The 14,195-nt window shown below is 37.6% G+C and overlaps 1 protein-coding gene across 5 annotated transcripts in view; it reads right to left on the bottom strand.

The window, feature by feature from the left end:
* The window catches only part of LOC124161895 (peptidyl-prolyl cis-trans isomerase FKBP4), a 31,847-nt gene that overhangs the window by 16,099 nt on the left and 1,553 nt on the right, over positions 1–14,195 (bottom strand). Inside the window, exons 1-8 of one of the 5 annotated variants that reach the window (XM_046538153.1) lie at positions 13,622–14,121; positions 13,261–13,522; positions 12,509–12,979; positions 8,838–9,089; positions 8,541–8,683; positions 8,248–8,368; positions 2,895–3,142; positions 705–855 (exon numbers count right to left, since the gene is read on the bottom strand). In XM_046538153.1, the coding sequence (XP_046394109.1) occupies positions 705–855; positions 2,895–3,142; positions 8,248–8,368; positions 8,541–8,683; positions 8,838–9,089; positions 12,509–12,530 (937 nt within the window). In that variant the 5' untranslated portion in view covers positions 12,531–12,979; positions 13,261–13,522; positions 13,622–14,121. Of the gene's footprint in view, positions 1–704; positions 856–2,894; positions 3,143–8,247; positions 8,369–8,540; positions 8,684–8,837; positions 9,090–10,295; positions 10,487–10,546; positions 10,681–10,799; positions 11,013–12,508; positions 12,980–13,260; positions 13,523–13,621; positions 14,122–14,195 lie in introns of those variants that run through there. The other 4 variants (XM_046538154.1, XM_046538156.1, XM_046538157.1 and 1 more) reach the window with 4 other exon arrangements.

The following is a 14,195-nucleotide window of genomic DNA, read 5'->3' as shown; positions in this document are numbered from 1 at the left end:
AACAGCTTCACAAGTTCTCGCACATAACTGCTATATGATTTTGTGACACAGCTATGTCTGAAGGTCCACTGCATTCATGGACCAGTTCCCACAATACTATAGTATTAAATAGCTGCAAAACACCACGGCAAAACTATCAAATGCAGTTTGAGCCCACATTTCCCACAATTATTTAGAGAGCAACACAATATTCATATCAATTTTATTGTAAAAAGAGAATTTGCAATAATGATGGCAGTCTTGATAGACAGCAGCACACGACTCAAAATCAGCCCCTTTCAAATTTGGAAAACAATTATTTCTAGTCAGACTCTCCAAAAGCCATATAAGCAGCAAGGTGAAAACCAAAGTTTCCCTCCAACTTCAAGTGACAGTTCCAAAATGAGAAACCTTAAAAATTACAGCTCAACTGTTAAGAAGGATTGCAACATATGGCTTCATTCAGACCGGCCCCGTTTCCTATTGGGAAATTTTCCACTGAATTGTAATAAAGAGATCCTCCAAGGATTTCCAAAAATTAGGACACGAACAGCAGAAATTGTACAACTTTGACCTTCCATAAATGCTATAGAAGTACTATTAACCCATCAACACCTTACAAATCAAATTTACAATGCCCTACTAATATTTATTAAAAAAAAAAGATCTAAAATTTGTACAGCTCATCACTCGAAGGCAGATGGACATAGTTAAATTTTTCTTACCTGTTTCATGTTCAATAAACTTAATTATCTTCTTATACTGTTTCAATGCCTTGTCAATTTTTCCCGCTTTAAAATAATTGGTGCCCTTCTCTTTAAATAATCCAGCTTGCTCTAATTTACCATCACAGTCTAGTTCCCAACTTTCTTTTGCCTAAAAGTAAAAATGAAAAAATCAACTTTGCTTTAAGAGGATGATTGTGTATGAAGACTTATGGCAATAAATTCACAATATGCATAAATACACATTTTAATGAATCCAGAAACATGTAGGCACAAGAAACCAGAGCCACAAAGCGTTTCAATTACTGAAACACAGGCAAACTGATTTCAGAATCTCAAAGGAGCATAAAAACATAAGTTAGAAAAGGTAAGAATCTTACAAAACAGAAATGAAACTGTCTTCTTTTACCCTAAACTTCGTACATAAAAGTAAAAAAATAACGAAAAGGATGTATCCTAGTCACAAAAGAATTACAGAAGCACTGACAAATATTTTTAAAGGTAAGCTTAAGGAGGTATCATTGCAACATTGTGTGAACACAAAATTATGAACTTCAGTTGAGTTTGGCTTTAACTCAAAAGTTTCGAGTCTGGTTCCAATGCTAAATATTGAAAGTTTTAGTGAAAATTGCATTCATATAATGGATTGGGTATTGCTAATTAAGATATCTACCGCTTCGATCGATGGATTTTTCTACCTCATAGGAAAATCCACTAGGATTGGTAGAACATTAATTGCGTTTCGCTTGGTTTCGCTGTTAGTAGGGCCCGCCCGCCTTTGTGACGGTGTGGGATTCCTCGTCCCTTCCCTTCCTTCCCTATCCCCTCCCCGGAGGCGTCATCAGGCTCTCATCGCGGCGGTGCCTCCTTACTTGTTCCTTCCCGTCCTTCCCCGTCTGGGTGCAGAGGAGAAAAGCTAGCGCTTACAGTCCCTGCCCCAGGAGTGTATCCCCGCGAGCCCGCCCTAGGGTTTCGTTTCCATTGCTAATTAAGATAGCAGACATCACAATTCGGGCATATAACAATCAGAAAAAAGCTTGAAGGATGTAAGAGTCATAAAAGAAGTTTACAGTAAAGCTGCAATATAGTGCACACAGATATAAAGAAATTTGGCAATAAGAAAAGTTTTCTGCAATCCCGACAAAATACATACACAATGGCATTGAAAATATTCTCATTACAAAACTTCACAATTGCAAACAATGTCTGACCAAAGTAAGTTTTCCTTTACTTCATAGAATGTTGCATAAAATGGCAATGAACGGAGGAGATAGTGCACATAGAGTATGAGACTAGGAGAGGAATGCAGATATTTACCAAAGATCCACAAAAACTGACTACTCATTCAAGCAGCAACATAAATTGCTCAAAATTATAACACACATTTCTCAAAATTTACTCAGGAATTCTTGTTGACATTGACCAATTCATGCAATAGATACCAAGACATGTGAGGCAGCATGCCACCAAATTCTACTGTCTCAAAACAAATCATCACTGCACTAAAAGAGTCTCTAGAAAACACTGAAAGATCACCCTCTCAGCAACTTAGAATCTTCTTCAATCTTTGGGCCATTTTTGAGTTGGTATGCACAAAGTAAGAATAGGACAATATGTATGCTGCTCAATGGGCTGCCAGGGGCCCCATTAGATTAGCAACTAGAGCACGTGGAAGCCACACATTGGGATTTCCAGCGTAGCGATAAAATACATGTTCACCACAAAATTGAACTATGATTTCAACATTAATGATTGTACTTTGATTCAAGATTTTAATCTAAATGGGAAGGAAAGCAAAAAAATCACCCAGAAGGCTGTCTATTGCATTTTGCTTGGTCAAAACCTGGATTTATTGTTTTCCCTACCTACTTACAGTTGCATCAGGTGTTATAAGAGTAGCTCTGTGTCCCTTTGCCCACAGATACAATGGAGTAAAATTGTTAAGAGTGGGGGACAATTTCAACAGGCAAAGAAAAATGCAATTACTTAGCAAAAGTTATGTTTCCAATGAAGCATACCTTGGTAATATTGCCGCATAATGGGTATTACTGGACTAGGGAATTCTAGATTCAAGGTGCTCAACTTCATAAATTCAAGACACACAATCTTTGATATGTACTGGATATCATAGTTTGCTGATCTTAAAGAAAACTATTGATATAGGAGGTACCTTAACACTAACTGACCCACCTTTTCGAAGTTCTTCAGCTCCACTTCATATTCAACCTCTGCATTGGGTGGAATGTTATATTCGGCATGTCCCTTGTCTTTAAATGCATACTGTGGTTTCATTTTGAGCAGGGACTTCTCCCCCTTCTTGAACTTTTCCAGTGCTCTTTCCAGGCCAGGGAAAATTCCCTCCTCATCACCTTCACCTATTGTGAACTTCACATCCCGGTTCTCAAACTCTCGACCATCATGACGACCAATAATGTGAACTAAAGAACACCAGAGATGAGCCAAGTGTAAATCAAAAAATAAATACTGTAAGGTTAAATTAACATTCAAAGCATTTGAATAAGTGAAAATATTGCACTGACGTGAAATAAATTGCATCAAATTGGTTGCAATTTTCTCGAAGATAAACAGAGGATGCGTCAAGCATCCCGTACGTTCCTTTGGGGAAATGCTATGTTGAAAACATCTTTTACTTAAGATTTCTCTCCTCCTACTGTGAGCGTTTTCAACACAGTATTTCCCGAAAGCAACTTACAAAATAGATAAAAGAATTTTCATGGTGAAACAAAACTCAGTATCATTCCAAAAACTTTTATTTTAACAGTCTACTAGTTGCAACATTTATACTGTCATTATCAAGACTAGACTTTTTTATTACATAAAAGAAGCTACAAAAATCTTCAAACAAAAACTGAAAGATGCAACATGCATTTTGTAGACAAAACAATATTATTTAAAATGCCATGCATTATGTTTATCATAAATCAGAGCATTATATAGAAAACTATGAATTATGTACCACTAATTTTTCTACCAGTTCCTGGATAAAAGGCTTTCTTTAAACAATATTAGATATAAAGATTTGAGATAAATAGTTCCAAAAAATTTTGAGGAAAAAACTTCAAACAAAGAAACAATAAGTTTTGCCTCAAATAAAATATGACAAGTCAGAATGCAAAGATAATTTCTTTGCGACAAGAGTACCATAGAATCAGACTTTTTGACGGAAATAATGAGTGAAGTCGAAAAATATCCTTTAACTCCTCCTTCAGCAGAGTAATTCAAATATTTTACCTTCCTCTACATGATTAACTGTGCTTCAACTCATTTCGTAATGCGAAATTTTAAGAAAAAAGTACTTTGAGAATTACTCGAAGAAAATCCGAAATCATTTTGGTAGTACGCCAGAGAGCTTCAGGGAAAACATTCAACCATAGATTCGTTATTTGATAAAGATGGTAAACTTGTCACCGAAAATATTGACAAAGCTAACTCTTTAAATTCCCACTTCGAAAGTGTATACACTACTGACGATACTCAATTCAATTTAGACATCCCACATACTGACGAATCGATGGAAGAAATATCTATACAACGTGATGGGATAACTAAACAACTATGTACAATCGCTTAAGAATAGTAAATCTCCGCGTCCGGAGGGAATCCCCTCAACAAAACTCAAGGTGTTAGCTCCACAGATCGCACCTTACTTAGAGATCATATTGAAGAAGTCACTTTCCGAAGGGAAGTTACCGCTAGACTGGAAACTTGCAAGCGTTACACCCATATTCAAAAAGGGAGACAGACATGACCCAGGCAACTACCGTCCGATTTCATTAACATCGATTACAGGCAAGATACTCGAGCATATCATTGTTAGCAATATCATGACTTTCTTGGACAGACGTAACTTCCTCCATGATTGTCAGCACGGATTCCGAAAAGGTAGATCATGCGAAACTCAGATCGTGCTCTTTCTTCACGACGTTTTAAAATCTGGTGAATAAAAAAGACAAGTTGACGCACTACTTCTAGATTTTAAGAAAGCTTTCGACACTGTACCTCACGACAAACGTTTATAAAAATTACAGTCATGCGGATTAAACAAGACAGTTGTAAACTGGATACGCGACTTTCTCAGTGATCGTAAACAAAAAGTAGTTCTTGACGGAATTAGCTCTGATGTTGTAAAAGTTACATCAGGTGTTCCACAAGGAAGCGTAATCGGCCCCCTGTTGTTCATTATACACATTAGTGATCTCTGCTCCCGCATTAGCAGTAAAATACGTTTATTTGCTGACGACGCTGTCATCTATCGCAAAATTAGTGATCACTCTGAAATTCTATCATCTGACCTAAACAACGATCATTTGTAGAGCCAAGAGTGGGGACTCGAACTTAATCTGAGCAAATGCATGGCGGTACATTTCTTGCAGAATTTGTCCAACTCAAACCATGTTTATGCAGTGGATGGTATTAACATAAAGGCAACAGACGAAGTGAAATACCTGGGAGTTACGATAACCTCGAACCTCACGTGGGGAACACACATAAAGAATATTTGCAGCATAGCCCTGAAATTAGGATTCGTCAAGCATATTGTGGGAAGATTTTCGGAGGAGAAAGTAAAAGAAAGGTGCTATTTCGCTCTCGTCCGACCGCACCTTGAATATGCAGCGAGCGTATGGGATCCCGTGCAGAAAGACTTAATCCGCGAACTAAATAAAATGCAAAGGAAGGCTGCGCGTTTCGTCAAAAACTGCTATGGTTGTACAGACAGCGTTACCCAGATGTTAAGCAAATTAGGCTGGGAGCCATTGGAGACTCAGAGGCTGCGCGCTAGGCTTAGATTGCTTGAACAACTAAGAATGGATATCTTTAAGAGCGACACAGAGAACATAATATTAGAGCCACACTATATTTCCAGGTCTGATAGAAGCGATAAATTAAGAGAGATGTTTTGCAGAACGGATACATATGGGAATTCGTTTTTCCCCCGAACCATAAAGGACTTTAATAAACGCTAGTACCAACCTCGTTAGAGTACTTCTTTTTTTTTTAGCTGTAAACGGCTGGTGTCCTAACACCCCCTGCCACACGCCTTTTAGGCGGCCTGCGGGGTATTATATAGATGTAGATTTATTGATTAAAAAAGCCTCAGAAAAATCCTGTTTAATTCTTGTATGCATTCATCGGCGAGAAAATATATCTCTTACCAGCTCTCCATGCTCACTTCTCATTTCTTTTCCAAAAAGAACTCTCAGCATATAATAAGTATTAAATGTAAAAAATCGAGAAAAAATATAAAAGGATTTAAGATCAAATAAGAGTGTAAAATGCATTCACTACACGACCCCAAATCCAACTTTCCTTTAAGAGGAAACCAATTTTGCCTATTGACATCCAAAATATTAACTAAAAATTAACCAGTAAGTTTAAGTCGTAATTTAAGGGCAATAAATTAATAATCTCTTCTCATGCATTACTGTAAACATACTTGCTAAAGATAAAATTCTATGATCTTACACATCTATGATTCAAATCTTGATCTTGATAATTTTGTTTCAGTTCTTCTTTTCATAATTTATTGTCAATTTTGTTGATGTGATCTTAAAAATTATATTATCTTACATTTTCTTTGTTGCATCGCTCTTGTAATTTAGAATTGAAGTTCTGCTTTGGCTCGATGAGTCTACACTCCCCATTAAGGTGTTCACTCAGTCCTTAGTTGCACGACGGATATGTTGTTCCTCCTCACTTTTATGATTACTCGAACCCCCAATCATCTCTCTGATTTATATGCCTGGGTTTAGTAGAGTTTCAAATCGGGCTATCTTTAGTGAAAACTGACGTCTCTGTGGGATTACATACCCATTTGTTATGAAACATAACTACATCAATATATCCTAAAAATGAATGCCTATTAGATTCATTTCTCGCAGGAAGTCCTATTTTGTCCCTGTAATATGTCTGCCTTGCTTAAAAAAGCAATCCAATACAAGTTACCCATATTAACAAGAATAAAAATAATGTATAACCGTTTAATAAAGGTAAATGAAAAATGCAGAAATGATAACAGGGAATGGAAAAAAAGATCTGGTGCTTTCTGGGCAATTTGAATGGGTTTAGTTTTCTTGTTTTTATCACCAAGATGTATCTTTCCTGGTTAAGCAGGGTAAGGCACACATGTTGCTTCAGGAGATGGCAAGAAAAGACCTCTCACTTCATTGGCAAATTGCAACGAAGAATACTATAAAACATTTCACATACTGGAACCCGTGACAGCTTTATCCAACGGTTGCACATATCTAAAGACCTGTTTACGTGGTACATTAACACGTACGGGTTAATGTCTAAATGTATGAATGCGAGAATGAACGCCAAAATGCACCGTGTCACCACCAAACTTGTGCAAATGCATGCACAGAAAATATAACCTGTTCTAATTTGGTTCATGCATTCGTACATTTTCCATTCCGGTCCACAAAAATCATTCACGCAAACGTACATTAACTCGTACGTGTTAAAGTATCGTGTAAACAGGCCTTAATATACCTTAAGATAAGCACAATTTACCTTTCAGGATAAAATCCAAGGGGTATGAAGCGAATACAGCTTGTCAGTTCCCCTGTCATAAGTGATTCTTCATTTAAAGTTATGTTATTTATTAGTCATTTATATATTTTTTACAATGACTCATTTAGAAGTTTAGTTCCCGAGATTTTGGTAAGGGAAAATGGGAATGAAAACAGGCTTCAGAAATGCACAAGGCTAAACGACAATAGGAGGGATATATATAAAATACTTTAGTCATTGAGTTAATAATTTTCTTTCATTGTAGTGCTATGGTATTCATCTGTGATCAGATTATTTTAACAAACATAAGCAAAATATACTTTACATTATAACTGTATAAGCAAAATGCCATTTTCTATTGACAATGAGTATCTCACGCCTTTGCTTGGATCGCTTATTATTCTCTTAATTCAGCTTTCCACTAATAGAAAGCATGCAAAAGATCCACAGAGAAAAAATCATTCGCCTTGACCAGGATTCGAACCCGTATCCCCCGATTTCCGGTCGAGTGCTTTAGCCAGTTAAGCTACCGAGGCATCATTCTACCCTGTGGATATTTGTGGACACTACCGGACAAGGTGTTGCTGGACTGCTGAGCATATGATGCCACAAGCAGTCCAAATTGTGCACACAGCGCCACAGCTGGAGAATCCCGGTCAAGGCGAATGATTTTTTCTCTGTGGATCTTTCGCACGATTATGCATTGCGGGTGACTCCCATTAAAGTTATCACCGCGGCTAGTCCTGGTATACTTTAAAAACTAAGAGAAAGCATACGGATTTCACACACCAGCTATTGTTGCCGACGCTTCTGCACGAGAACTTTGCGTGGCAAGTGAATACACTTCATTCGGTACTGCATCCATGTAAATCCAGCATAATACCTTAACTGTGCATGTGTCTTAACAGAGCTTAAGTGGTACTACTATGTTTTAAAAACATTTTTGAACCACAGTTCACTTTTAGAGGTCTAAAAAAGAATTAGGCAAAACATGGGGGTATTTTCTTACCCTCCACAAGTGCTCCATCATTGGGTGTACTGTAGCCCTCTCCTTTCACAATTTGCTCTCTAATGATACCACCATCCTTCTTTGGACTAAGGTCCTCACCTTGCCAGTCAAGCAATTCTATCTGCAAGGGAATAAAAATAACTTGAGAGAAAAAATAAAATTCTGTTAATCGAGAGGAATAGGTAACGATGAGTAGTCAACCAACAAGGAAAATTAAATTATTAGATTAATATAAATATATGGTGATTTCAGACCTGTCAAGAACCTGACAGTAGGGAAACCAAGAAACTTGCCTCAAAAATTAGGGTTGCATCTGGGGGTATTTTCGGTGGACTGCCACTGCTGCCGTAGGCATATTCTGATTTGCACGTAAATACTGATTTTTCTCCCTTTTTCATCGTTGCAACTCCAATATCCCATGATTTAATTACACTCCCTGGGAAAAGTGCATGGAATTATGCGATTACTAAATGGAACTACAACAGGTTACCAATAAAGTTGAACGTAAAAGTGGAATGAAAGCAAGATTGACTGCAATGGAAAATTAAGAACTTTTAATTATTAATGAAGCATTAATTAATTCAGATTACCTTTCCCCAGAATGAATTCAAATGGTGTTCCTCGGTCACGGCTAGAGTCGAACTTTGTACCATCAGTTAATGTTCCCACATAATGAACAAATATTTTATTTCCATTTGCTGGAGTTTTTTCGCCGGTTCCCTCCGTTATAATTTCTTTAAGTATTCCTCCATCCTGGTTTGGAGTAACATCCACAGCATTGCTTCCAGCAACATAGGGCTGCTTCTCCTGGGATTCAACATCCATTCCTTCCACAGTCATTTCTAAGGAAAATAAATACAAGCGTAAACATTAACAACCCACCAGCAAAAATTTCATCGCTAATAAGCTCTGGAACACAACAAACTACAATAAGGTCATCATGCTGTAATCAGAAATTGCATACTACATATACATAGGGCATTAATATGGTTTTTCACAACTTCAAGTTACAGCTTCACAGGATAATTACGTAAAATGGTTTTTTTACAAGTTTTTAGCAGTACCTTAACCTTAGCAGTAACTACACCTTGTTCATTAAAAAACACGAGTGCAGCAAATTCGTGGCCACTGACTGCCAGACATTTTTTTAAAATTGTATTATGAGAAATGATAAATGCTACCATTGTAATCAAAGCTAGTTTCTATTAAAGTTTTGTAGGAACCCATAACCTGCTCCTGAGTCTGAGAAGTACCAAACAACAATTTAGCCAATTTTTAATACTATAACTACCTCTGTCTAAAATTAAAGGCATAACAACAGCCATTGAGACTTCAGAAACCTTAAAGGTAATTTCCCAAATCACAATAATACGTCACATGGTCGTCATAAAAGAATTAAGTAATATTTCCAAAAACCAAACAGTTTCCTTAATATCAATCTGATAAGAATCGATCCCGTCCACTTAAACAGTCAACAGATATACCAACAGAAACCTTAATAAACCACCAACAGTCACACAATGAAACATTAGCATAGCATTGATCGTTTCAAAGAGCGTGATGACCACGATAAAAGAAAACGGCTCGGGCTTATCAGCCAAGAACCCTTGACAGCAGAAATACAGAGAAATGGAAAATTCTGGAACGGCTTCCCGCACGCGGATATCGCAGCACCGGTACGATTGGCAACAAATTTATAAAATGACATATCGTATCCACCATCAGTAAAGAAAAGAGAGACAAAAACAAAAAATAAACAAAGTTTAACTTATAACAATATGGGGTCAAGTTGCATGACACATTCCCTTCAAAGCTATAATTCCCGATTCGTGGAAGTTTCTGATACTGACGTTCAAAATATCTACAGCACTTCCTGAAAATGCATTCAAGTATAATTCCGCAATACATTGTAAATACCAACGAAGGCTTAAAATGCACAATCACTAATACAATTTTATGTTATTTATCAATTCTTCCGTCCCAGAAAGGCAACTTCGGGCATTCGTGCATTTAACACCACGTGAAATAATTACGGATACTATACTTGCATGCATGCAGAGTCCAAGAGGTCTTAACCTCGTTAATAACACAATTTACGGCATGCATCCATGAAAATGAATGCATATGTGGTTGAAAAGAACGCAGACGAAGTATCATCAAAATGTAAAAGATGAATTCATTCCAAATGAGTGATGGATTGATCACACTGACAAGAAATTTCTTGAGATTTCTTTTCGCGATGAGATTAATCTCATCGTGAAAAGCATAAAAATTAATTTAAGTATCACACAATTCATACATATCCTTGATCACATGGGCAATTAGAGCTCCGGAGGAACCCTGAGCACTGAATATAACAAGAATGAGGTAATTAAAGGCACTTGATGTTAACAGTAGAGACAGAGAGAACCTAAAGATTATTTGCCGTTCAATTAACGGCTAAAATAAAGAACATTAATCTATGTCAACAATAGGAAACTCAATAATTGACCTGTATGTCATAAAAGTCGAACAATTGCCACAGGCTTCATAAGTAGCTCACACTTTCTTACCTCCCGAGATTCGATTCAACAACAGAAAATTGCCAGGTTAAAATCTATTTTATGTTCCAGACTAAATAAATATGATTACTCCAGTTATTGCCCACGAATAAAGCAACCGGCTTGGGCTTTGTTGGGCTTGAGCAGCCAAGAAACCTTGACAGCAGAAATACTGATAATTGGAAAATTCTGGAACGGCTTCCCGCACGCCGATATCGCAGCACCGGTACGATTGGCAACGTTGGCAACAATCGCAACAATCGAGAGCCACTCAGCGCAACAAAGCGAGTCAAGCGTACTGATGAAGCGACACAATCGCAATCGATACAAATCGATATCACTACCCAAAAGACCCGCCATGTTCGAAATATGACTTTCAAGGCTACATCTTTCACTGAAGTTTTTTTTTTCATTTTAACAACCGGTTTTCTTCAGCCAAAATGTAATGCATTGATAAAAACTACGCATATTCTCATATTCACACAGCAACTACCGTTTTTTGAACGTCTTATAATGCAAATTTCATATTACGTTAAGTTCATGCTGCTTTTGTTTCTAAAGATCATCATATTATACAGAAACTTTCAAAATAAAATGGATGTATTTAAAAGCTCTAATTACTTAGAAATTATGGAAAATTATCGTGTAGTAAATGGTTTTATCGCATCAAATGTAACTTAAAAATAAGCATTCCTCGCTTTATTTCAATATTCACTATTGCAGAATTTTTAACATTTTGTAAAAATATAGCTATTTTGAGAACACAGTTTCAGATCACTTCAATACCTCGTGGGAATTCATAGTGAGCGACAAGTTTATCATTAAAAAGAATACTTAAATATTTTTCAATGGTTTCTCAAACAAGCCCATATTAGTTAACTGCAATGATTCATCTTATTATTAATATAACACGGGGTGAAATTGCACAATCGCATTTTTGATACTCGCTCAAAACTCTCGTTTTATTAATCTCAAAGGTTAATTGAGGGGGTGAGAATTCTAGGGAGACAAGTGACTTTTTTCTAAACAGAGTTAGGTACACAAATTGATAGAAAAAATATACAAAACGTGGAGGGCCAAGGGATACGAGTGAGCCTCTGTTCTGTGCTAACATCGAGTAGACAATCAAATGCAGTACTAAATATCTATTTGATCTCGTTTGTTTTCTTCACCTAATTTCTGTACCTAACTCTGTTTAGAAAAAAATCACTTGTACCCCTTAACTTCTGACCCCCTCAATTGTTGTAGACAAATATAATCGCACATTTTCGTCCAACCTTCATTATTTAATGTCCTTAAAACATCCATAGTATTAAATAAAATATCGAAAAGGCAGGATACACAAGAAAAACCGTTTTGATGGTAACTGCAAAGTGCATCCAAAAAATATTTGTGTTGCCATAGCTCAATAACGACGGACTTGCGACCCCATGTTTGTAGGACAAAAAATGCATAAAATTGTCCCCATTACACCGCCTGAAGTATGGAAGATTCCTCCTCAAACATCCTGAACGGCAATTAATAAATATAAAAACTAGTTCCATGTTGAAAAATAACGCGGTGATAAATATAATGTAATAGTAATTATATCATTAGGATTTCTCAACGATTTATTAGAACAGTGGTCAAAACGTCGACAGAAATGGAGATATTCCCCCAGCGGGGGACCTAAGAAAAAGGAGAATGAAAGTAAAAGAGAAGAAATGTTAAAGAAAGCTAACCTTCGGTTTGAGTTTCTCCCATGTTTTCTGGCGACTGTGTTACACAGGAGGTTATTCAGCTGATCTCCCAACTGCAGCCTCACCCAGGCACCCTTCTCGCAGTCGGTTGCAGAAATTATCGGCGGATATTTCTTACTGACACTCTTAAGAAAGAATTGCCTTAAAAGGGTGGGAAGGAGTGACGTAACTCCCCGGTAGTCAGAAGATGAAGATAAGACGGCTAGACCGCGGTTCCCGCGCTCGGAATCAAATTTCGGAACCAACCCCATGATAGGAGACGAATCTTTGCGGGCCTCGCGGTGTGATAGGCCGACTAACGATGTGGTTCCTTTGTGGCGTTTATATCACAGCAGTGCAAGCAATGAAATACTGTCCACAGCGAAAGGTCTGAAGCCATGGGCGTATCTGCAGCGAGGGGCAGAGGGGGCAGCTGACTCCCCCTCCCTCCCCAGAAGCATAAATCTCATAAGTCTGAAAGGAAAATCAGGACGAAACCCACGAAAAATGATATTAGTGTCAGACATGTAACTAAAATATTTTTTGAAGTAAATAATTTAAAAAACTGATACAGTGTTGTTATAGTTTTCTCAACCCATTAACTGCCAAATTTGTTTTTTATCTTTTTTTACTTTATTTGTTTCCGTCTACATCCCAATAGTTAGGAAAAACACGCATTTTGAATCTCACGACCACCATTTTGTTCAAAAATAGCTGTTTTAGTCCGATCCCCAAATGGGGATCATGGCACATACCTTCTAGATTTGATGCCAATCTTGAAAGCACTCCACATGTAGTCCGACATCGCATCCACGGCATTGTTTCCTTGCATTTTTCTTACACACTGCACATTTCCTCTGTTCACCCATTTCGGTGCGTTCGATGCGGGGATTTCCAGACGTTCTGATGTCTACAGGAACACGCTTCATTGACGACTTCGCGAAAGATTTCCTTCCAGCTCTCTTTGGATCAGATATTGGCGAAGACAGAGCAAGGTAAGCTCTGGAAATCATTCTTCTGAAATCCAGCAGAGGAATTTGATCATTTACGAGACAATACAGAGCGTGGGCGTTGACCACTGAGACGTCAATGACATTAGTAAGCAAAGGGAAGTACCATTTTTTCCTTCGCATTCTGATTCTATATTTTTGGACGTTCCAGTCCATCTTGCCCACTCCTCCCATATGCCTGTTATATTCCGCGATCAGTTTTGGTTGCGGGACAAGAACATCTTTCTTCTCACTTCTACTCCATCGTGTTACCTGTGAAAAAGGCTGAGTGGAGTCATGGTTTGACAGCATCCTCACACAACTGTTGTCGTTCCACGTGACAGCCAAAATTTCATGTGTCATGTCAAATCTGTAGTCATATGCTCCTCTGTCTTTTTTCTTCATCTCTTTGTCTGTTGCAATTGCGCAATTGTTCATTCTGTTGTATCGAGCTGTTCCTGTTGCTCAGACTCCACGATCTGCGAGATATTTCATGAGAGCGAATCCGGTGAAGAAATTGTCAAAGTAAACCTTGTGAGCTTCTGGTGTTTCTAAAATCGAAATCATCTCCAGGACAACAGATGATCCGATTCCCATCACGGTCGGATCATCTTCCTCTCTTTACCTTCATACACTTGCATGTAATAAAAATAGCCAGTTTCTGAGTAGCAAATCGCCCATTGCTTGAATCCAAACCTTAC

The sequence above is a fragment of the Ischnura elegans genome, chromosome 7, assembly GCF_921293095.1.
Source record: "Ischnura elegans chromosome 7, ioIscEleg1.1, whole genome shotgun sequence".
In the NCBI taxonomy this organism is placed as follows: Eukaryota; Metazoa; Arthropoda; class Insecta; order Odonata; family Coenagrionidae; genus Ischnura; species Ischnura elegans.
Note: the sequence above shows the minus strand (reverse complement) of the source record. Positions and strands in the feature narration are given on the sequence as shown.